The sequence below is a fragment of the Microtus pennsylvanicus genome, chromosome 8 (assembly GCF_037038515.1).
Source record: "Microtus pennsylvanicus isolate mMicPen1 chromosome 8, mMicPen1.hap1, whole genome shotgun sequence".
NCBI classification, from domain to species: domain Eukaryota; kingdom Metazoa; phylum Chordata; class Mammalia; order Rodentia; family Cricetidae; genus Microtus; species Microtus pennsylvanicus.
In genome coordinates, this window is record NC_134586.1 from 105,679,039 (window position 1) to 105,701,861 (window position 22,823).

The 22,823-nt window shown below is 45.2% G+C and overlaps 1 protein-coding gene and 1 pseudogene across 1 annotated transcript; one reads left to right on the top strand and one right to left on the bottom strand.

Annotated features, from left to right (window-relative positions):
* Positions 1–15,591: 15,591 nt before the first annotated feature.
* On the top strand, positions 15,592–16,294 carry LOC142855647 (peptidyl-prolyl cis-trans isomerase A pseudogene; annotated as a pseudogene).
* Positions 16,295–18,011: 1,717 nt separating this feature from the next.
* On the bottom strand, positions 18,012–18,950 carry Or1i1 (olfactory receptor family 1 subfamily I member 1). Its single transcript, XM_075982106.1, has one exon. It carries the CDS (start codon positions 18,948–18,950, stop codon positions 18,012–18,014), a length of 939 nt encoding a protein of 312 aa, XP_075838221.1.
* Between the last annotated feature and the right edge of the window lie 3,873 nt (positions 18,951–22,823).

Sequence of the window (22,823 nt, forward strand, 5' to 3'; positions counted from 1 at the left end):
CCCGGCCCGCGCCGGCAGGAAGCGCATTCCGGGAATGCTTGGCCTTAACTTTTTTTTTCTTTTCCCTTCCCGCGGCCCGAGCAGGCGATGCTGGGAGATGTAGTCGTCTGGGGCCGGGAGGGGACATGTTGGGGTGCTGGGCCGATGGCCCCTCTTCAACTACAAATGTCATGACCTAGGCTGAACCTTCTAAAGCATCCCCTTGTATGATGGCATGCAGCAAATACTGTCAGGTCTCCAAAAAACACGTCAAAGTACATATAATCCCACGTCTTTCCTCCTGTACATCGAGTGCCCACATGACTTAATACCTCGCCCAGCGACTCTTTGGTTACCCTAATGCCATTCCTTGCCCCTTCTACCGTACCCAATTTCCTCACTCAACTCGTAATTACTACTGCTGTTTATCAAACCATCCTCAAATTTATTGGTGTCAAAGAGCCGTGATGCGAGCAAGGAACTCAGGACCGCGAGGGGTGCACCCACACACTGAGACAATGGGGATATTCTATGGGGAACCCACTAAGGCCAGCTGGCCTGGGTCTGAAAAAGCATGGGATAAAACCGGACTTGCTGAACATAGCGGACAATGAAGACTACTGAGAACTTAAGAACAATGGCAATGGGTTTTTGATCCTACTGCACATACTGGATTTGTGGGAGCCTAGACAGCTTGGATGCTCACCTTACTAGACCTGGATGGAGGTGGGTGGTCCTTGGACTTCCCACAGGTCAGGGAACCCTGATAGCTCTTCGAGCTGATGAGGGAGGGGGACTTGATTGGGGGAAGGGGAGGGAAATGGGAGGCGGTGGCGGGGAGGAGGCAGAAACCTTTAATAAATAAATAAATCAAATAAAAAAAGAGCCCTGATGCTCATCACTGCTGATATCGTCCGCTTTATATTGTCTACATAGTGGAGAACACAGCAAGGGTAGGGATGTCTCGAAAATAAGAGGAAGTAGATGTAGGATCAACTGGAGGCATATGCATTCAGAGGCTCTATTTTTTTAACTAATAAGGAAATACTGGAGACTGAACGACTTTATAAAGTAAATTAGTTTCACAGCTCTGAAGCTTCATAGCATAGTTGTAGCATAGTCTTGGTTCTGATGACATCCTCAGAGCTGGTAATATCATAGCAGCATATCTTGAGACAGGAAGAGAGAAATTCTGGGTTTGGGCTCATTCTTACAACTTTCAAAAAAGATTTTTTTATTTATGTGTATTTGTGTGTCTCTGTGTATGTCAGATGGGTCTGTGTGTCCACAGAGGCCAGAGGAATCAGATTCCTCTGGAGTTGGAGTTACAATTGTGAACCATCCGACATATGGCTGAGGGAACACAACCTGGATACTCTGGAAGAATAAGCACTTTTAACTACTTAAGCTCTCTATCCAGCCCCACAAATTAACTTTTGCAAGAACTAATTCGATCCCAGGAGAACTATCTTTTGAAGGCAAACTCCCTTGTGATATAGGCTCCCTTTGCCATGCCCAGCCTATTAACAGTGCCACTAGGAAGTAGGAACTTCCAACACATGGACTGTGTCAGAAACCATATCTAAACTAAAGCTCAGGTCTTACAACTGCTGCCTGTCCCTGGCTGGACCTCCACTGGGATCGAGTGCCCATTGTGGGCCTCTACATGTGTCCTTGCCTTCCTCCTAGTTAGGTAGCTTTGGGTGTGTATGCAGGGCTCTAAAGGTTAGCAGTGCAGAGTTTGCACGAACCTTTCTGGAAACCTTGCATGAGTACTTCCTCTTCTGGTACAGATTCAGGAAGACACAGATGCCCCCTTTCTCAGTGTAAGGAAGACACGTCAAGTGGAGTTTGTCCAGGTAGATATAGGAGAAGAGACTATCGTGATGCAATACTTTGAAAAGAACTCTTACGTCCTGCGAACTTCTGCTGGACCTCACAGCCAGAGTTAATAATACACCTTGGTCACTTAAGACCGCTCTCCTCCTGTATACTCAGCCTGTTTGTTTAACTTACCTTCAGAGAACAATGTAACAATTAACTCCACTTGCCTTGGATGTCCTGTGTAATCAACTTTATGCACCCTTAGATAATGCAGAGCTGTAATCTTCATTTATGTGCTCTTCCATGCTTCTGACTCAGATAGTGCATATGAATCCTTTGCTGAAAGCAGCAAATACAGAGTTGGAAGCAACTTCCTTAAATCTGCTGAAAAGGTTGAAAAAGCAACTATTTGTGGGTGTTGTTTGATAAACAGTGATGCTTGTTATCTGGGCCAGTTACGATCAAATAGAGCAAGTGACTTGTAAAACTCTGTAAAGTATCCCATTCCTTCTCCATACAATGCTTTCTGTGCTGTTCAATAAAGACAGAACCACACACACACACACACACACACACACACACACACAGAGAGAGAGAGAGAGAGAGAGAGAGCGAGCTCATACAGCATAGAAACAAACAGAACAGACAGATACAGGTGTAACAGATAGAGGACAGAAGACAAAGGAAGCATGACGTTGAGAAGTCAGACCTGGACTCGCCCTTGGTTAGATGACACCAGGCAGAAGCACTTTTGTTTCTCTAATGTGACACTGATGATTGGTAACTCGCAGTTAATTACTGATGTGTATAATCCTGGCAGGAAACTCTGTTGTGGCCGCCTTGAGAAATACAACCTGCTTTACACCCATGTTCCGTGGTCCACGCAGGACCCCTGATGGACTTGGAACTCAAATCAGATTAGGGCACATTCCTGTTGGAAGTCCTTTCACTACTACTCGCCCCACCCACTTGAAATAAGGTCTATATTGCCACCATAACCTCCCTGAATTTTCTGGTCTCATTGAAGTGGTTGGTGGAGACCATTTTCCATTTCCAACCAAGTTCTTGTCCCACCCACCTCTAAGAATCGAGTATAAATTGGGGGGGTTTCTTTATTGTCTGTTTGGGATTAACAACCTTACATGGGATAAATTTTAAGCATTCAGGGTTAAAATGACATGGGTTTGAGCTCTTGGTAGCACCAACCAAGAGTGGCCTTTTTGAGAATAAAGAAAATGCCTTGGCCTGTTGATAGGGCAGAACTTAAAGGAAGGCAGAGAGAGACAGAGAGAGAGAGAGAGAGAGAGAGAGACCATGGAGCTGCCAGACTCAGACATGCCAGATCTTTCATGGTAAGCCACTGCTACGTGGCAATATACAAATTAATAGAAATGGGCTAAATTAATGTGAGAGTTAGCCAATAAAAAAGCTAAAGCTAATAGGCCAAGCAGTGATTTAATTAATACAGTTTCTGTGTGATTATTTCTGGGCTGGGCAGCAGGAAATCAAAGAAATGGCACCTCCCTCCAACAGAGGTCTAGAAGTTCGGGCCACTGGTCTCAGAAATGATGGGTCTTGGAGGTTGGAAGCAGATGCAGGGAAGAGTTCCCTTCCTGAAGCGATCTGAGTGAAAAGTCTTGAAGGCGGAGTCAGGAACAAGTCTCTCCACTGGCTGGCGATGGCTGAGTCCTGGAGGTTGCCTTGAGGCCAGAAGCCTCAGGCATCTATCTATCCAGGTGAGTATAATTTGAAGCCACGAGGCTTCCTCCTCTGAAGAAAGATGGAACATTTGGGGCTTGATTCCCAGCTAGAGTTAGGAGCTGGTCTCCAAAGTCTTTCTTCTCTCCTTCGAAGCTGTGTGGGTCTGATTTGACCTTTGCAGGCAGCCTGATGCTTTTGTAGGAGTCTGCTTCCTTCAGCTAGGTATTTACTTCTACCACTTTTGTTTGTTTGTTTGTTCTTGGCGTATTGTATTGCATGTGTGTGTGTGTGTGTGTGTGGGTTTGCTACTACAGATAGCAGCTCCTTTGCCCTGAAGACTCAAGCCTGCCAGCTGTGAGAAAGCCCTGTATCAGGGGGCCCTACCTGTCTCTAATACTATCTCTCTGGCCACAAACTTCTCTTATGGCTTCAGTTTGGGCCTTCCTGTTGTGTCTCTATTTCTTCCAAACTGAAATTTTCCTGGAGTCAAACTAGATAAGACTAGGGAAGTAAATACGCCCATTGTTAGGGTTGCTTGCTGGTCCAGTCACCCATCTCAAGAAGTTCTTGAAACTTACAAGATTCACTAGGCCTTGCCCCTGGGGTTATTTAAGCAGTAACAATTGCTAAGAAGAGGTTTCCTGAGTGAGGTTTTTGGTTTTGGTGGTGTGTGTGTGCGCACGTGCGCTGCTGTTATGGGTTTTTTTGAGACAGGGTTTCTCTTTGTACCCATGACTGCCCTGGAATTCCCTCTGTAGACCAGGCTGACCTTGAACTCACAGAGATCGGCCTGCTTCTTGTGAGCTGGGATTTAAGGTGTGTGCCACCACTACCTGGCAATGAGCTTCTCTCCAGGAAAGAACAGATGTAGCTCAGTGCAGAGTGCTTGCCTAGTATGGGCAAGACCCTGGGCTTGATCCTAAACAGGTTGAAAAACAGGCTGTCAAGTTCTGTGAATCTCTCTGTTGTGTCATGATATACTGTGGGACTTCTAGCCCACACAGGTTATGTAGATGTCAAGATCTCCCCCATTCTGTGAATTTTCAGAAAAATAAACATTTGGCAGCTAGAACTTCTATGGGATCCTCTAGACAAACCTTTAGTGATCTTTTCTCCAAGTGTGTTGGAAGTGGCTTCCTGACCACTCTCATCAGCTTGACTCTGTTTTGGGTCTCTCCCTCCGAGAGGTATCCCTGAGCTATCAGACGTTACCCACATACGTGACTGCCAACTTCGTGACAAACAGTGTGTGTGTGTGTGCATGTGTGTGTCACACCAACTGATTTGGAATCCTCCATGTCTTTGATCTGATGCACAGTCTTGGGACAGTCACTTCAGCTTGGTGAGACTCAGTGCCGGAATCTCCAAGATTCGTGAACCACTCAGCGAAATCCCACAAGGAGTGGGTTGTATAGCAGTTTCTATTGCATTGAAGTATTGCATCCTGCAGAGAAGTTCAGTAAGACTCAGGAAGTAAACAGCTCATAAATCTCAGGAAATACCTGTAACTTACAAAGTGCACAAGGCTTTTGCCTCCCCCACCCCGGTTTTATAACAGTAACGATGGTCAAGGAGAGCAGACTTTTCCAACCTGTTGAGCTGCCTGTAATTCAAGCAGAAAGTTCCAGGGTTCTGGTTCTTTTAGTCATCAGCCATGCTAGAGTGGCCTTTCAGTGGTGGCTTGAAGTTGTCCTTGTTTCTGTAAGTAACCCTGATGGAGGTGGGTCTTCTATGTGTTACTTTCATTGGTCAAATAAAGAAACTGCCTTGGCATTTGATAGGACAGCAGCTTAGATAGGCGGAGTAGACAGAACAGAATGCTGGGAGAAAGAAGCAGAGTTAGAGAGCTTCCATGATTCTTCGACCTGAGACAGATGTAGGTTAGAATCTTTTCCGGTAAGCCACCACCTCATGGTGCTACACAGATTACTAAATATGGGTTAAAGCAAGATGTGAGAATTAGCCAATAAGAGGCTGAAACTAATGGGCCAGGCAGTATTTAAATGAATAAGGTAATTATTTCGGGTGTAAAGTTAGCTGTGAGGGAGCCAGATGAAAAGCAGACTTGCTCGCCTCATCACTACATAACCCTTAAACCACACTCCTGTAATTAAATCCAGTAATCTTAATGGTTCATCACATTTGATTTTAGTGGTATTATTACTCTGCTCTATCACCAGTTCCCCATCTGGGGTGAGGAGATGTTTATTGTTTATTCATGCCTCCCTAGAAACAGTGTCACACAACAGCAAGACAAAAATACTCTTTTACTATAATGCTGGATGTAACAAATCTGTTTATTCAAATCTGTATAAAACTGGCTGAAACCCCTCCCTAAAGCATTGCTGAGGGTTTGCTTCTCATAGTGTCCTGTTACTGAGATGTTAGCTCTGCCATGTGCTCTCTGGTCCCGCTCTTGAGGATGGAGCACCTGACTGCCCTTTGATGTGGCAGAAATCCACAGAAGGCACCTGGATCTGAAGTGGACTTTACAGAAGGTGAAGGGATGGAGGAGGCGGCTACATTTCAATTTGCATCAGTTGAAGTATGACTATTGTCTTAGTGCACTTTCTGTGACTGTAACACAATAACAGAGATCAGTAAAGAAAATAAGTTTATTTTAGCTTATGGTATTTTGAGGCTGTAAGTTCAAGTTTGAGTGATCTTGTCTGTTCAGGCTATGGTTAAAGCTCCATTGGCTGGATCACAGCCTGCAGGTGGTTTCTGTGTGTGTGCAAGTGTGTGTATGTATGTGTGAGTGCGCATGCATGAGAGAGAGAGAGAGAGAGAGAGAGAGAGAGAGAGAGAGAGAGATCAGATATGAAGCCAGAGATTGTGAAGAATCCAGCCTTCTGAAACAACCTACTCTTTTGTGAAGTAATTTACTCTAGGAGACCAGCATTACTTTCAAAAGTGGGTGTCCCTAATAACTTAATTCTGTCCCAGTAAGTTATACCTCTTAAAGGTTCCACTGTACTCCAATACAGCCACACTGGGGTCCAAGCCCTGTAGCAGATGAAGAAATGATAGACCCAATCAATCCACATCCAAACCATACCCACTACAGACATCTTTGTCCCCAAACAGTCAATGTGGCATCCTAGGCTTGTTATCACACTGCTTCATTCATACATCCAGTCAGTGACACACACACACACACACACACACACACACACACACACACACACACACACCACACGCACACTGTGTAGTTCAAGCTGGCCTTGAACTCAGATATCCACCTGCCTCTGCTTCCTGAGTGATGGGAATAAAGGGGCGTACCACCATGCCTAGCAGTCTACACGTATCTGAGTGAGAGGCTAGTATACTAAGCATAGGGGTACAGACTTGGGCCTCGTAAGATAATACCCAAGATCTGCTCTGTCAATAGACTTTGAAGATTTATACAAGCGAGTATTTATGGCAGCTTTTGTCACTGACACAAACTGAGGGGACTCTAGCAAGGCCAAGTGTGGCAAGCATGGCTCTGGCAGGCTTTGCACTTCTCCCCCATTCCTTCTGCCTTGCTAAAAACTGTAACATTACATTTTTTTAAAGCTAGCCCTTATTTGGCTACTTCCTCCTCCTGAGGCTGACTAAGGTATTGAAGTTCAGCCTACCTAATTAACATGCCCAATTAAAATTAAACACCTCATCTTGAAATGGGGTTTCCCATTTTACCTTTATAATCTCCCATTTTCCTATGTGCCATGTCTCTCTCCTCTCTGTCCAAAGGTAGTACCCTAGCCCCCTTTCCCTTGTTCCCTTCTCCCTGTCTTCTGTCTCCTGTCTTTGTCTCTTATCCCCTGCCCTCGCTCCCTCTGGGATATATCAGTCCCCTTTGTGCTGAGAACTTGTCTTGGGGTCCTGAGCTGATACTGTTTTCTTGCACAAGCTTTGAGCAAAGCGGCTTATAGGGAGGGCAGGATTGTTTTAACTCACAGTTTTGGAGGTTCCGAGTCTGTGCTTTGCTGGCCCCTTTGCCTTTAGGTTTGACACAGTGGGAAGCAAAGGTATAGTGAAACTGTTTGTTTCATGGCTGGTTTGCGAAAAGAAGCAGGAGGAGGAAGGGCCTGGGGTCCTGTAGTCCCCTTCTAGGGCACATCCCCAGTGACTTAATGTCCTTCATTAGTCCTTTCCTCTATAAGGGTTCCATCATCTTCCAATAGCTCCATCAACTAGCATGTAACTTATCTTGTCAGGTGTGATAGAATGTCTGCTCATGCCAGCTAGGACACTGATACCAGGTAAAAGAAACAATCCTACCAAAGCTCAGCTTGGAGGACCGATGAGTTTATTGGGACTTCCTCTGAGTGCATAGGTGACCGAGAGGCGAAGCCCATACCAGCACATCTAATGATTTCAGAAGGCTGCAACCCCGGAGCTCGCTGCACAGTCCGTAGACTGCTAGGTCAGAGAATCTCCTTACTGTCTATGTGACTTTGGGGAGGAAGTGGGCATTGTTGAGTCTTGTTTCGGGGACCTCTTGAAGCTCATCAATTGTTTACTTCCTGGCGTTAGAGAGCTTCCTCTAGGATGTTTCACTTAGGAGGACATTGCTACATAACAGTTAGGGAACAGCCCTTTAACATGGGGCAGTTGGATCTACCGCAATGATGACAGTAAGGACACAGTGACCAAATCAGGCTGATGTGATTGATCGCAGCAGTAGATGGAGATAAGAGGAAGAAGGGTCTAAGTTGAGATCTTACATTCAGGAGAGTATTAACTCTGGGAGGTAGTGGGAAGTGGAAACAGCACAAACTCCTCTTTGTTCCTGCCTGCCTCTACTGATGGGCTTTAGTGGGTAGTGTTTCTCCCCTTTGGTCTTCCTTGATTTCTGCTTCTTCTCTCTCCTGTCTCTTATGTAGCTATTTCCTCTGAATAGAAACATTCATAAGGCCTAGGAAGTAAACACAGGACTCTGGAAGCTTCAGAAAGTCAGGAGATGTAGGAAATCACGCCCCCAGGTTATAGAACAGAAATACTTGTAGGTAGGTAGAAGGATTCTGATCTGCAATGGCAGGGTTTCCTACAACCTTTGGAGGGGGCTTCAGGGATGCAAGTTTTGGGTTATCAGCAAGATAGGCAACTCAAGACAACAAAGGGCTTTTGAGTGACTCGTGCGTCTGTGAGGAACCCTAATGGACGCATTAGGTCACTTTGCTTTGTTGTTGGTACCCTATCTACAGTGAGTCGATGGTTATGTCTCTCCAAGAGAAGTCACACATCTACCCCATGACTGGCAAATGTAGGTCCTTCAGATTGTGACAGTTAATGCTATGTTGATGGCTAGGATTACCTTTATTTTTTTTTATTCTTTTTATTTTTAAATTTATTTATTTATTAAGGATTTCTGCCTCCTCCCCGCCACCGCCTCCCACTTCCCTCCCCCTCCCCCGATCAAATTCCCCTCCCTCATCAGCTCTAAGAGCAATCAGGGTTCCCTGCCCAGTGGGAAGCCCAAGGACCGCCCACCTCCATCCAGGTCTAGTAAGGTGAGCATCCAAACTGCCTAGGCTCCCACAAATCCAGTACGTGCAGTAGGATCAAAAACCCACTGCCATTATTCTTGAGTTCTCAATAGTCCTCATTGTCCGCTATGTTCAGCAAGTCCAGTTTTATCCCATGCTTTTTCAGACCCAGGCCAGCTGGCCTTGGTGAGTTCCCGATAGAACATCCCCATTGTCTCAGTGTGTGGGTGCACCCCTCGCGGTCCTGAGTTCCTTGCTCGTACTCTCCCTCCTTCTTAGGGTTACCTTTAAAATGACAAAAATTACCGTGCTTCAGAGAACTACAAAGCAAAATTGGGCCTCCAAATGTTAAGGGTTGCTTTGGTAAATGTTTGGTCTTGTATAACTTTTAACAAAATTGTTTATAGAAGAGGGTGTGATTCACAACTTCAGTTCCTGGGGTTCAAGTGCCCTCTTTTGGTTTCTACAGGTACTGCATGCATGTGTTGCATTTGCATGCAGGCAAAACATTTCTATAAATAAAAATAACAGAAAAAAATAGAGCCTGAAAGAAAAGTGTCTGAAAAGTTTCTGCATCCGGATAAGCCTCTCTGCCAATGCAATAATCTGAATAGGACCAAATCAAACCAAATTAGAAAAAGCCCAGGTTTAATGGATACCAACGCTCCTGGATGGCTAAGGGAAACTGTGTTTTTTCCTCTGAGGGGCAGTTTAAATATCCTGTGAGAGTGGTCTTGAGCATCTCTGGGGAGGGGTCTTCGTTAGGCGGACTTTCTTGGGGGTGGAGTCTGGATTGAGGCAACTCCAGGGAAGGGGGTTTAGGATGGAACTTCTACCCAAACATTCAGACTCTTTGGATATACAGGATGCCAACGGCTGGTGTGAAGCCTCTACCCAAACATTGTCCATTAGGAAAGTAGCATCTGGGCTGTTTGTCTGAAAGAAAAAAAAGTAACAGGAAAAGTCTAGAATAAATGCAAAGTGTCCATCAAGTCAAGCATTGTCAGGGCAGCTTGTCAGGAGGAAAAGCTCTGCCTCCAACCAGACCTCTAGATCCTAACTCAACATCCCTTGCGGGCTTCAAACGAGAACCCCTGGGCCTGCCCAGGTCCTGAAAAAATCTGAGAAACGACAGATATTTTGTGGGCGGGAGTAGTAGTGAATGGGTTAATTGGTTAGCTGATTTTTTTTTTTTTTTTGAGACAAGACTAAGTGTGTAGCACAGGCTGACTTCAAACTCCAGACTAGGCCTCCTGCCTTGCTGAAAATCTGGGCACATCTTGTGGTCAAACTTAAACTGTTTGGCACAGAAGCTGGATGAAAATCCTGGGGGATAATGGCCCGGCCAAAATTCTAGCAGAAAAATTTAGGCAAAAGGTATGGAAACAGAGCCAAAAGCAAAACCACGGCAAAAAGTCTGGCAGAAAGAGAGGTGAAAAGTCCTGGTTGAAATGCTGGGTAAAAAGGCTGTGTGAAAAAAATGTCAGAACAGAAATCCAGGCAAATAATACCGACCACAAATACAGGCACAGACGCTGGGAGCAAAGACTATGCGAGGCAGGAGAACATAGCTGGGTCCTATCTGAAATAAATAAAAATAAATAGATAAATCAGCATGCACCTTTAATCCTGGCACCTGGGAGGCAGTGGCAGGCAGATCTCTGTGAGTTCGAGGCCAGTCTTGTATATAGAGTGAGTTCCAGGGAAGATAGGGCTACACAGAGAAACTGTCTTAAAATAAATAACAAATAAATAAATTTAAAAAAATCAACTAACCAACCCATCCACCATCATCCCCCACCCATGAAATATCTGTTTTCCAGTTTTCTAGGGACCTCGGCAGGCTCAGGGGTGCTCAAACTTTAAGAGGGATGTTGAAGTTAGGTTCTAGTGGTCTGGGTTGGAGGCAGAGCTTTTCCTCCTGACAAGCTGCCCTGACAATGCTTTCCTTGATGGACACTTTGCATTTACTCTAGACTTTTCCTGTTACTTTTTTTTTCTTTCAGTATTGGGGCATTAAGCCCAGGGCTTTGTAACATTAGGGAGTGTTAGGGGAAGAATAATCTCTGTATCAAACAAAGAAACACATGGACAAAGTGGAAGTGACTCAGCAGAGTGATTTCTTTTCACAAAAAGAGTTCACTAGGACCCAAACTGGGGTGGCAAATACACTGGCCAAAATGACTCCTTTATCACTGGCATACATGGTGACTGTGTCCCATTCTACCAGCAAGAGCTCAACAATTCAAGATGATGAGTTTGGTTAAGTGGTAAAAGGAGAAGGGGAAGGGTTAAGAAATATGGGCCCTTGTTGAGTGTACTGTCTTTAATAGAAAAAAAAAGAACTTTCTCACAGGGGAGTGCTTTATTTCTGAACTGTATCCAAATTTTCTCTCTCTCTCTCTCTCTCTCTCTCTCTCTCTCTCTCTCTCTCTCTCTCTGACACACACACACACACACACACACACACACACACACACACACACCAGCTCACCAGCTCACCAAAAATAGAGAATCCACAACAGACCAAAGTACAATTGCACCAATGTCCGGCTTGGAGAACCCATGAGTTCATTAACAGGAATATGGGTGAGAGGTTACTTATGTGAGCAAAGGCAGCTGCCTCACTGAAAAGCCCACTCGTTTAAGAAAGTCACAACACTGGGGTTTTCTGTGTAACTTGCAAGCAGCTGAGAGGCTGCAGAGCCTTCCTGGAGCAGGGCTTCTGGCCATAGGCTCCTCCCCAGCAGTTGTTTAAGCCCCCATAACTTAGTGGAGCAGCCCTGGTTCATCTTGTAAACATCAGCTTTTCAGATTTGTGAGTTTTGTTCTCTTCCCAAGTCTCAGGAGACTGCTCGGAGGCAGTGTTTCAGCTCCAAGGTAACCCCAAAGACGGGAGGAGAAAGACCACCGACCCAAATCATCACGGCCAAATTCATTCAAGCAAGCTTTTCTGTTGTGTACATGGGCTGCCTCTCAGAGGTGGAGTTGGAGAGGTCAGCACTGGATATGATGAAGATGAGGTTCAGGGTTAGGCCGTTTCCAAATGGGGGATTTGGCGGGCAAAATAGTCAGGATTACAGAAGTAGAACACAAGCATAACAAGTTAGTCCTGATGACCTCCGGAAACAAAGACATGGTTGCAACATGGGCATAACAAGGTGGTCGTAGCAACAGGTAGTCATAAGTGGTCATATAACCATTCGAAACACTGGTAGGATTGCAAGATGATTATACACATCCTTCTGAAACAAAGACATGATTGCCATCATACCTAGGATGGTGGCCTATTCCTTTAATTCCAGCACTCGAGAGGCAGAGGCAGGCAGATATTTGTGAGTTCGAGGCCTGTCTGGTCTACATAAAGCAAGTTCCAGGACAGCCAGAGCTGTTACACAGAGAGACCCTGTCTTGAAAAACCGATTAAAAAAGAAGTACTTGGTGTTCTTGGAGAACACCCAGGTTCCATGTTCACCGTCTACATGGTGATTCACAACTCCAGTTCCTGGGGTTCAAGTGCCCTTTTCTGGCTTCTACAGATTTTTCATGAATGTGGTACATTTATATGCAGGCAAAACATTTGTAAAAATAAAAGCAAATAAGAAAAATTCCATACATGCCTCTAATCTCTGTACCCAAGAGGCAGAGGTAGGCAGATCTCTGTGAATTCAAGTTTAGGTTGGCCAGGGCTGCACAGTGAGACCCTATTTCAAAAAGAAAACAAGTCAACAAACAAATAAATATTGAAAATTATCTTCATGAGAGAAGAATAAAGGTTAAAAGAAGCAAGCAAAAAAAAAATTACCTTCAAGAAAAGTCAAATATAGCTGTGAGGTGAGGCCAGTGTGATCTACAGAGAGAAACCCTGTCTTGAAAAACAAAAAAACCAACCAAACAACCAACAAAAAAGTCAAATAAACCAAAACTAAAATAAAACAAAAAACTAAAACAAAACAAAATGGAACCAGGGGACTAAATTGTTGTAATGTGGAGCAGCGGGCTGTGTCCCGCCATCTGGCTAGCTTATACCCCGAAATAACAACACAAAAACTGTATTAATTTAATCACTGCCTGGCCCATTATCTCCAGCCCCTTATTGGCTAACTCTCACATATTCGTTTAAGCCATCTCCATTAATGTGTATTGCCACTTGACTGTGGCTTACCGCATGAGTCTAACCAGCGTCCATCTCAGAGAGGAGAGCCATGGTGTCTACCACACTGCCTTCTTCCTCTCAGCATTCTGTTCTGTCTACTCCACCCACCTAAGGGCTGACCTATCAAAAGGCCAAGGCAGTTTTCTTTATTCAACCAATGAAAGCAACACATAGAAAGAAGACCCACCTACACCACTAAAGAGATGGCCCAGTCGATGAAGAACCTATGATTTGAGAATGAGGACCTGATTTGGGGTCCCTAGTGTCCATGTGAAAGCTGGGCATGGTGTTGACTCTTGTGACCCTGGCACTGAGGACAGCAGGAAGGGGAGGGGAGGGACAGATTCCTGTAGCTTCCTGGGCAGCCAGTGTGGTCCGTGGTAAACTCCAGCTCAAGAGAGAGGCCTTGCCACAAAAAAATAAAGTGAGAGAAAGACTGGAAGACATTCAGTTTTGACCTCTAGCCTTCATATGCATGGGTACACATATACACAAAGACATGTACACAATATATGCACAAAAACAACAGACAAAACCAGAGTGGGTGTGATAGTCCATGCCTGTAGCCCTAGCACCCAGGAAGCAGAGAAAGAAGGATCAGGAATTGGAAGCCACTTTATGTTAAGAGTATACACAAGGCCTTGGAGAGATGGCTCAAACCTTAAGCATTCAGTTCCCAGCACCCATTGTAATGGTCTGTCCTGTCCCTTTAAGAGATAAGCCCCGCTTACTCCCTTCCTCATCTGCCGAGGCAAGTGGATCTTCCTTCCACTTCCAGCCTGAGTTCATTCCCTTTCCATCTCTTTCTGAGGAGTCTCCCCCATTTTTCTTTCTCTCTCTCTGCCTCTCTCTCTGCTCTTCCCCCTTTTCCCTTTCTCTCTCCTCTCCATAACCCACTAAATAAATACCCACTTTCTCTGCATGGCAAGCCTATCCATCTCTGTCTCTCTCCTGCTGTGTGGCTCCTCATGGGACTGACTGACCTGCTGAGGTCTCTCACCCTGCCTGGGACCTGCTGCCCCTCATGGCCTGCTGCCCACTGCTGCCACTCAGGGACCTGGAGAGTTTTATTTTTTCGATTTCCATCTCATTGAATGACTCAAATATCTGTTACTCTTGTTCCAGGGGACCCAGACTTTCAGATTGCAGGCACCTGCATATACTTATATCTCTGCCATCACACACATAATTAAAAAAATAAATCTTTGTTGTTTTTTGAGACAGGATCTCACTGTTATGCCCAGATTTGTGAAGTTCTTCAAAACCAACAAGGATATGAAGTCCCATACATAAAAGCAAAGAGCCTTTATTCTATACAATTTTGCAAACTTGGTCTCTCTGTGTGTCTAAAGTATTAGAATAATTGGAGAGCCCCGAGCTCAGTTAGAGTTGGGTTTTTATAGTAGTAAAGGTGGGGGTTAGGCGTTTCTAAGGTTCAGGACCCCTAATTGGCTGATATTTGTCTAGGGGTGTTCTGGTGAGTGTGTACTGGTAGGTGAGTCTGTCTACAATGGTTGGAAGTTTGAAACATTAAGAATTTCCTTTGGATGATCTATTCCTGGGTGGTGACTGGGTAATCTCAGTTTGTGGTCCTTCCTGCAACCAGGTATTGCCTCAGGATAAACTACTGAGGCTCAGGCCTCCATTAAGTTTATCATTAAGCTGAGTCCTACAGTGGCAGGTGATAATGGTTGGAAGTTAAGAACTTCCTTTGGGTGGTCTGTTCCTACCAAGCTTATTATGGTTGAGTCCTACACTCACTACATAGCTCTGGCTGTCCAGGAACTCACTCCGTAGACCAGGTTGGCCTGCAACTCAGAGAGATCTGCTTGCTTCTGCCTTCTGAGTGCTGGGATTAAAGGTGTGTGCCACCTGCCTGGCAGAAAAATAAAGTAAATCTTACAAAAAGAAAACAAAACCCCAAACAACAGACATAAAAACAAATTAAACACAGAGAAATGTAAAAGCCACCCCCAATTTGGCAGCTATACCAAACCAAACTGTGGACTGGATTTGCCTCTGATGTGGGATTCCCCTCTGTATGCTATGAATATCATTGGTTAATAAAGGAACTGCTTTGAGCCTATAGCAGAGCTATAGGGGAACAGAGATAGGTGGGGAAAACTAAATGGAATACTGGGAAAAAGGAGGTGGGGTCAGAGAGAAGCCATGGAGCCGCTGCCTGAGACAGATGTGCTAACACTTTGCTGGTAGGCTACAACCTCATGGTGATGCACAGACTAATGGAGATTAAAATAACGTGAGAATTCACCAATAAGAAGCTAGATCTAATGGGCCAAGCAGCGTTTTAAATAATATAGTTTCTGTGTGATTATTTTGGGGGGCTGAGCCACTGAGCAGCCGGGAACCAACAAGCAGCCTCCTCCAGCATGCCTTGGTGCTGCAACTTGTAGATGCTGCTCAATAGCACATTTAGAGGCTTTGCATATGCCGCTGTCCCCTCTCACCGCTTGCTGCAGCCATGGTTAACCCCACCATGTTCTTTGACATCGCGGCCCATGGCGAGCCCTTGGGCCGCATCTCCTTCGAGGTGTTTGCAGACAAAGTTCCAAAGACAGCAGAAAACTTTCGTGCTCTGAGCACTGGAGAGAAAGGATTTGGATATAAGGGTTCTTCCTTTCACAGGATTATTCCAGGATTCATGTGCCAGGGTGGTGACTTCACACGCCATAATGGCACTGGCAGCAGATCCATCTACGGAGAAAAATTTGAGGATGAGAACTTCATCCTGAAGCATACAGGTCTTGGCATCTTGTCCATGGCAAATGCTGGACCAAACACAAATGGTTCCCAGTTTTTTTATCTGCACCACCAAGACTGAGTGGCTGGATGGCAAATATGTCATCTTTGGGAAGGTGAAAGAAGGTATGAACATTGTGGAAGCCATGGAGTGTTTTGGGTCCAGGAAATGACAAGACCAGCAAGAAGATCACCATTTCCGACTGTGGACAACTCTAATTCTTTTGACTTGCGGGCTTCTTACCCACCAGACCATTCCTTCTGTAGCTCAGGAGAGAACCCCAGCCCCATCTGCTCTCAGTACCCTGTAATCTCGGCTCTCGCTGAAGTTCTTTGGGTTCCATATTTTCCTCATTCTCCTTCAAGTCTAGCTGGATTGCAGAGTTAAGTTTATGATTATGAATAAAAACTAAGTAAAAAAAAATGACACATTTAAGCAATCCTGTGTCCTTGTCAAGACTAGGGTCCAGGGTTTTGATCTCAGTTACCATAGTAGCAGTTTCACCTGTCAAGTCCCAGCTACCCCAGGGGGACATTTTACTTAGGGATATTTTTTTTAAAGATTTATTTATTTATTTTGTATACAGTGTTCTGCCTGCATATATGCCTGCAGGCCAGAAGAGGGCGCCAGATCTCATTACAGATGGTTGTGAGCCACCAGGTGGTTGCTGAGAATTGAACTCAGGACCTCTGGAACAACAATCAGTGCTCTTAACCTCTGAGCCATCTCTCCAGCTCAGGGATATTGTTTAAAATGTGATAAATTGCCTGGCATGTTGGTGTATGCCTTTAATCTTAGCACTTCACAGTCAGAAGCAGGTAGATTTCTATGAGTTCAAGGGTAACCTAGTCTGCATAGTGAGTTCAAGGCCAGCCAGGGCTACATAGAGACCCTGTCTCAAAAAATAATAAATGTAATGACTGGCAGATAAAATGAGTTTAGTTCTTAGCTGATGGTGAATCCTAGCTTTCAGCATCTTTTTGTTCCTGATACCCAGCAAGCCCATTGGTGAAATTATCTGTCTGTCTGTCTGTCTGTCTGTCTGTCTATTTACTGTTCTCTCACACAGCAAACCAAAATTTCCCCTCTCCCCATTCCTCTCAGTTCCCTCTCCCACAGATTTACTCTGATGTGGGAAGGTCATTTGTCAGTCTGTTGTTTCACTGGTTAATCAATAAAGAAAACTGCTTGGCCTGATAGGTCAGAAAATTAGGTAGGTGGAGTAGACAGAACAGAATGCTGCGAAGAAGGGAAGTGAGCCAGACGCCAAGCCTCTCCTTTCCAGGGCAGATGAGATGAAGCTCCAGCCCAAGATGGATGCAGGTCAGACATGTCTTTCCCGGTAAGACACCACCTCGTGGTGCTACACAAATTACTAGATATGTGTTAAGCAAGATATGAGAGTTAGTCAAGAAGAAGCTAGATATAATGGGCCAAGCAGTGTTTAAATGAATACAGTTTGTGCGTTGTTATTTCGGGCATAAGCTAGCCAGGTGGCCGGGAGTTGTGCTGCAGGAATGCAGCCCGCAGCTCCTTCAACATTATTCCTTCTCTGTTTCAGTTCAGAAAAGAGCAGGCATCCCAGGGCTATCAACCAAATACAGCTTAACAAGATACACTAAGTTAAAAACCCTCATATCAGGTCTGGGTGAGGTAACCCAGTAGGAGGAAAAGGCTCCCAAGAGCAGGCAAAAAACCTTTTAATCCTTCATATGTTTTTCCTCAATACAGAATGGGCCACAAACCAGACATATTTAGACACAATCTTTGCAAGTCACCAACTCTTCCCAAATGACCATAGGGGTTCTCTGGTGCTGCCACATAAGAAAATCACAAACTTCCCTATCTAGCTGTTGAACACCTGTCATCCCAACATTCAGGATGCTGAGACACTGAACTTGGGGCCCCTGTAAGACCCCACACTGACTGCTTCTAATTACCAAGCCATCCATTTCGTTATGACACATTGACCACGTTTTACTGTAAGGTTTTATTAAGTGGCTCTGCTCCACGCTAGACTTTGGACAACTTGAGAACAGGACTGGGGCTCATCCCTGAATCCCAAGTAGCTAACAGTGGTTCCAAAACATGGTGGGTGCCTGGTCACTGTTCTTCCCTATGAGTGGGATAAGACTGCTTTGCTGCCAAGCTTCCTCAGGGCTGCCTTCATGTCCTTGTTCCTTAGGCTGTAGATAAAGGGGTTCAGTGTAGGGATGACCACCCCACACATTAATGCAGCTATCTTGTCTTTCTGGGAGGAGGTGGGGGATGCTGGCTGTAAGTATACAGCAAAGATGGTCCCATAGAACAACGACACCACGGTGAGGTGTGAGCCACAAGTAGAGAAGGCTTTCCACTTGCCCTGAGCAGAAGGGATCCGGAAGACTGCCCTGAAAATGCAGATGTAGGAGACTAGGATGCAGGACAATGGGCTGAGGCCCATGATGATGCCGAAAGCAAAGATCACCAACTCATTGGTGTGCGTGTCTGAGCAGGAGAGTTTCAGGAGGGGCATGAGGTCACAGAAGAAGTGAGGGATTTCTGACCCTGCACAGAATGTCAGTTGGGCCATGAGACAAGTGTGTACCAGGGATTGGAGATTAGTGATCACCCATGGCCCACCCACCAGTAGCCCACAGACATGTGGGCTCATGAGCACTGAGTAGTGCAGTGGATAGACAATGGCCACCAGCCGGTCAATGGCCATCACTGCCAGGAGGAAGCTGTCCATGGTCCCGAAGAGGTGGAAGGCATACATTTGGGCAAGGCAGCCCGAGAAGGGGATGGCTGTGCTCTGGGTCTGGATGTTCACCAGCATCTTGGGGACAGAGGTAGAGGAGAAAAGGATGTCAACCAAGGACAGGTTGCAGAGGAAGAAGTACATGGGTGTGTGCAAGCGAGAGTCTGAGACAATGGCCAGGATGATGAGCAGGTTCCCAAAGACAGTGACCAGGTACATGGAGAGGAAGAGTCCAAAGAGGGTGGGCTGCAGGTCTGGATTTTCCGAGAGTCCCATGAGATGGAATTCTAAGACCGTTTGGTTTTTCAGTTCCATGGAGACCTTGCCCGCATCTACTGGAACAGAACACAGAGCTGGAGTCAGAGATGGGACTCTAGTCCTGTGGGAACCTTTAAGGTTCTGTGAAAGTCCTCCTGCTTCGGGTAAATTTCTTCAGGCTATCTCCAGTGGGTTTTGTATTCTCGAAGCTGTCTAAATCTGAGGCAATTAGGGTCTCAAATCCCTGACTGAGGTACGTGATCAACTTGGATGTTGTTCAAGGTGGGTGACCTTTGCCTATGGAACTCAAAAAAATAGTTTTAAAGGTTGTGTTAAGGGCTGGAGGCATAGCTCAGTGGTAGAGCCCTTGTCTAGCCTGTATCTGACCCTGAGTTTGATCCTCATCACTTTGAAAAAGAATTTTTGTTTGCTTGCTAGTAATATTTAATTAAGTAATACAATTACAGTAACAGCTGCAACCATCAAAATCAGGTTTGGGATTAATTAAAATGACACAATTCAGTAGATGGTAGCAGAGCCTGGTAGACAAATAAAGGAACCTGCTTTTGGGTTATGTACCCCATCAACAACCTACTTAATATCCGAATTCCTTCCCTGCATGTTCTATACACACATATCCCTTTCCAGACTGCACCCAGCAACCTAGGGATCCCCCCCCAGGCCCTACCCACACTAGAATCCACGTCCTCCCTACCCACACTAGAATCCATGTCCTCCCTACCCACACTGGAATCCACGTCCTCCCTACCCACACTAGAATCCATGTCCTCCCTACCCACACTAGAATCCACGTCCTCCCTACCCACACTAGAATCCATGTCCTCCCTACCCACACTAGAATCCATGTCCTCCCTACCCACACTAGAATCCATGTCCTCCCATCTTTGAACAATGCTGTAGGTTTCCCTGCTCACAGTCACGGTGAGACGGTTTCTGTTCAAGTGTGTAAACAGTTTATGTAAACAGTTTATGTAAACAGAGACTGCTCATTTGTTTCCCGGCCGCCCAAACCCAAATAATCACACAGAAACTATATTAACAACAACACTGTTCAGCCAATAGCTTAGGTGTATTCCTACCTAGCTCTTTCATATCTTAAATTAACCCATTTTGGGTTTTGGGTATAGGCACAGTAAGGCGAAGCTCTAGCAGTGCTTTAGGAGACTTCTATTTACTATGTTATGCCCATGCATAATTGGGTGTACATATGATTAAAATGATGCAGTATGGGAAGAGACACGGGCAACAGAGAAATGACTGTATCACCTGATCTATGGGAACTGCCCACATAACTCCCCTCAGTAAGCAGACTCCTCTGGAAGCCCATAAAAATATGGCTCCCTGTCTTTCTTTGTTCTGAATAGGTTTTTTGATTCTTTCTCAAGTCTGTGTGGGCCCCAGTTTAAAATTCTTGGGATAAGAGACCAAGAACTTGAAAACATCTGGCCCAGACCCAGATCACCACCTGCTCCAAAACTCAGTCTTTCTTTAAAGTTTGTAAATAGCTCTCACGACTCTGAAGTTGTTGAGGTTGAGAGGGCTCCTGAGATCACTCAACTTATAAATACCCAGTGTCTCATGTGTGTGTGTGTGTGTGTGTATGTATGTGTGTGGTGCTAGGGATTGCACAAGCTGGGCAAGTGTCCTACTGTTGAGTTCCATTGCCAGCTCATTTTTTTTTTTTTTTTACTTTTTCTTTTGAGGCATGATCTCACTAACTTGTCCAGGCTGGTCGTGAACTCACTCTACAGCCCTGGTTGTCATTAAATGCCTCCAGGGTAGTTGGGATTGCAGGTCTGCATCCCCAGACCTGAGTCTAAATCTAGGTTTATCTTCACCACGTGGGGCTCCTCTGTTCTCTCTGTGGGGCTCTTTTCACAAATTCAGTGCAAGGGAAAGGGCATTCAGTTGTAAATGTATCTCCCTGCCTTCCAAAGAACAATATTCTCCGGAAAGATTTAAGGATTGTTGAAATGGGACTAGAATGTAAATGATAGAACACGGGATGGGAAGAGATGTGGGTAAAAGTGAGGAAACTAGAAAGAGACCCTCATAGGCAGGCAAGATGGCTCAGTGGGTAAAGGTGCTTGTTGCCAAGTCTGAAGACCTGAGTTCAATCCCAGAAACCCACATCATTGAGAGAGAACTGATTTCCACAGGTTGTCCTCTACCCCCCTATACAAACACACACACACACACACACACACACACACACACACACACACACACTATATACACACACACACACACACACACTATATACACACACACACACTATATACACACACACACACACACACTATACACACACACACACTATATATACACACACACACACACACACACACACTATATACACACACACACACTATATACACACACACACACACACATACACACACACACACACTATATACACACACACACACTATATACACACACACACACACACTATATACACACACACACACACACTATATATACACACACACACACACACTATATACACACACACACGCCCACACACACACACTATACACACACACACACACTATATATACACACACACACACTATATACACACACACACACACACACACACTATATACACACACACACACACATACACACACACACACACTATATACACACACACACACACTATATACACACACACACACACACACTATATACACACACACACACACACACGCCCACACACACACACTATACACACACACACACACACTATATACACACACACACACACACTATATACACACACACACACACTATATACACACACACACACACACTATATACACACACACACACACACACACTATATACACACACACACGCCCACACACACACACTATACACACACACACACACACTATATATACACACACACACACACTATATACACACACACACACACACACACTATATACACACACACACACACACTATACACACACACACACACACACACACACACACACACACGCCCACTCCCCCATAAACAATTATGTAAAAAAAGAGCTTCTCTAACTGGATGGGGGGAAAGGGTCTAAGGGAACAGGTGTGGTAACATCAAAAAGGAGAGTGGAAGTGGGAGGGGAAATGGGGTAAATGGGGGAAGGGAGATGATGGAGAAGGGGAAGATAATGAATCAAAATGAAATATGTATGAAAATCTCACATGGAAGTCCATGACTTTGTAAGTTAATTTTAAAAATTCAAAAAGAAAAAGAAAGAAAAGAAAGTGTTTGGTTAGAGGTAGGGTTCAGTGGTAAAGTACATACCTGCCATTCCTGTAGAAGCTCAAGGTTATTTTGGGCTACATTACCCCAAAAAGGAGAAAGAAAACAAGCCCCTACCCCCACCACACCCCCAACCCAAACACCAAAACAAAGAAACAGAACACAGAGGAGGAGAAAGAAAGTCAACAGGTGTGATGATGACTGCCCTGCCCCAAGGTGCTGTGAGAGCAGAGGAGGCAGATGTAAGGCAGGCTCCTTGAGGTGGAAGACACCGGACAGGGAATTCAGGAAGGTCATTAGCATCCTCTCCCTGCTCACCAATCAATCCCAAGACTGGTCTTACTTTGCAAGACAGGGGTGGGGTTTGAGTTTGAGGCGTTTGCAGGGCAATGTCAGATTCTTCCGGGCTGCTGGGTGAAGCCATGATTCCCTGTCATGAACACATTTGCAACTGTCTTTGGTGGGTGACTTGCGTTGCCCTATGATAGTAGTTTTTGGACCATCCCCATTGCGGTGTGGGGAGCTTTTAAATGCCCAAAAAGAGCTGGTCTGAGGACCATTTGAAGAACTATCCCTCTGGGGACCCTGTTCTGTGACTCTCCCATTTGCACAAATGTTGTTGCACGTATGTCCTAACATTGAGT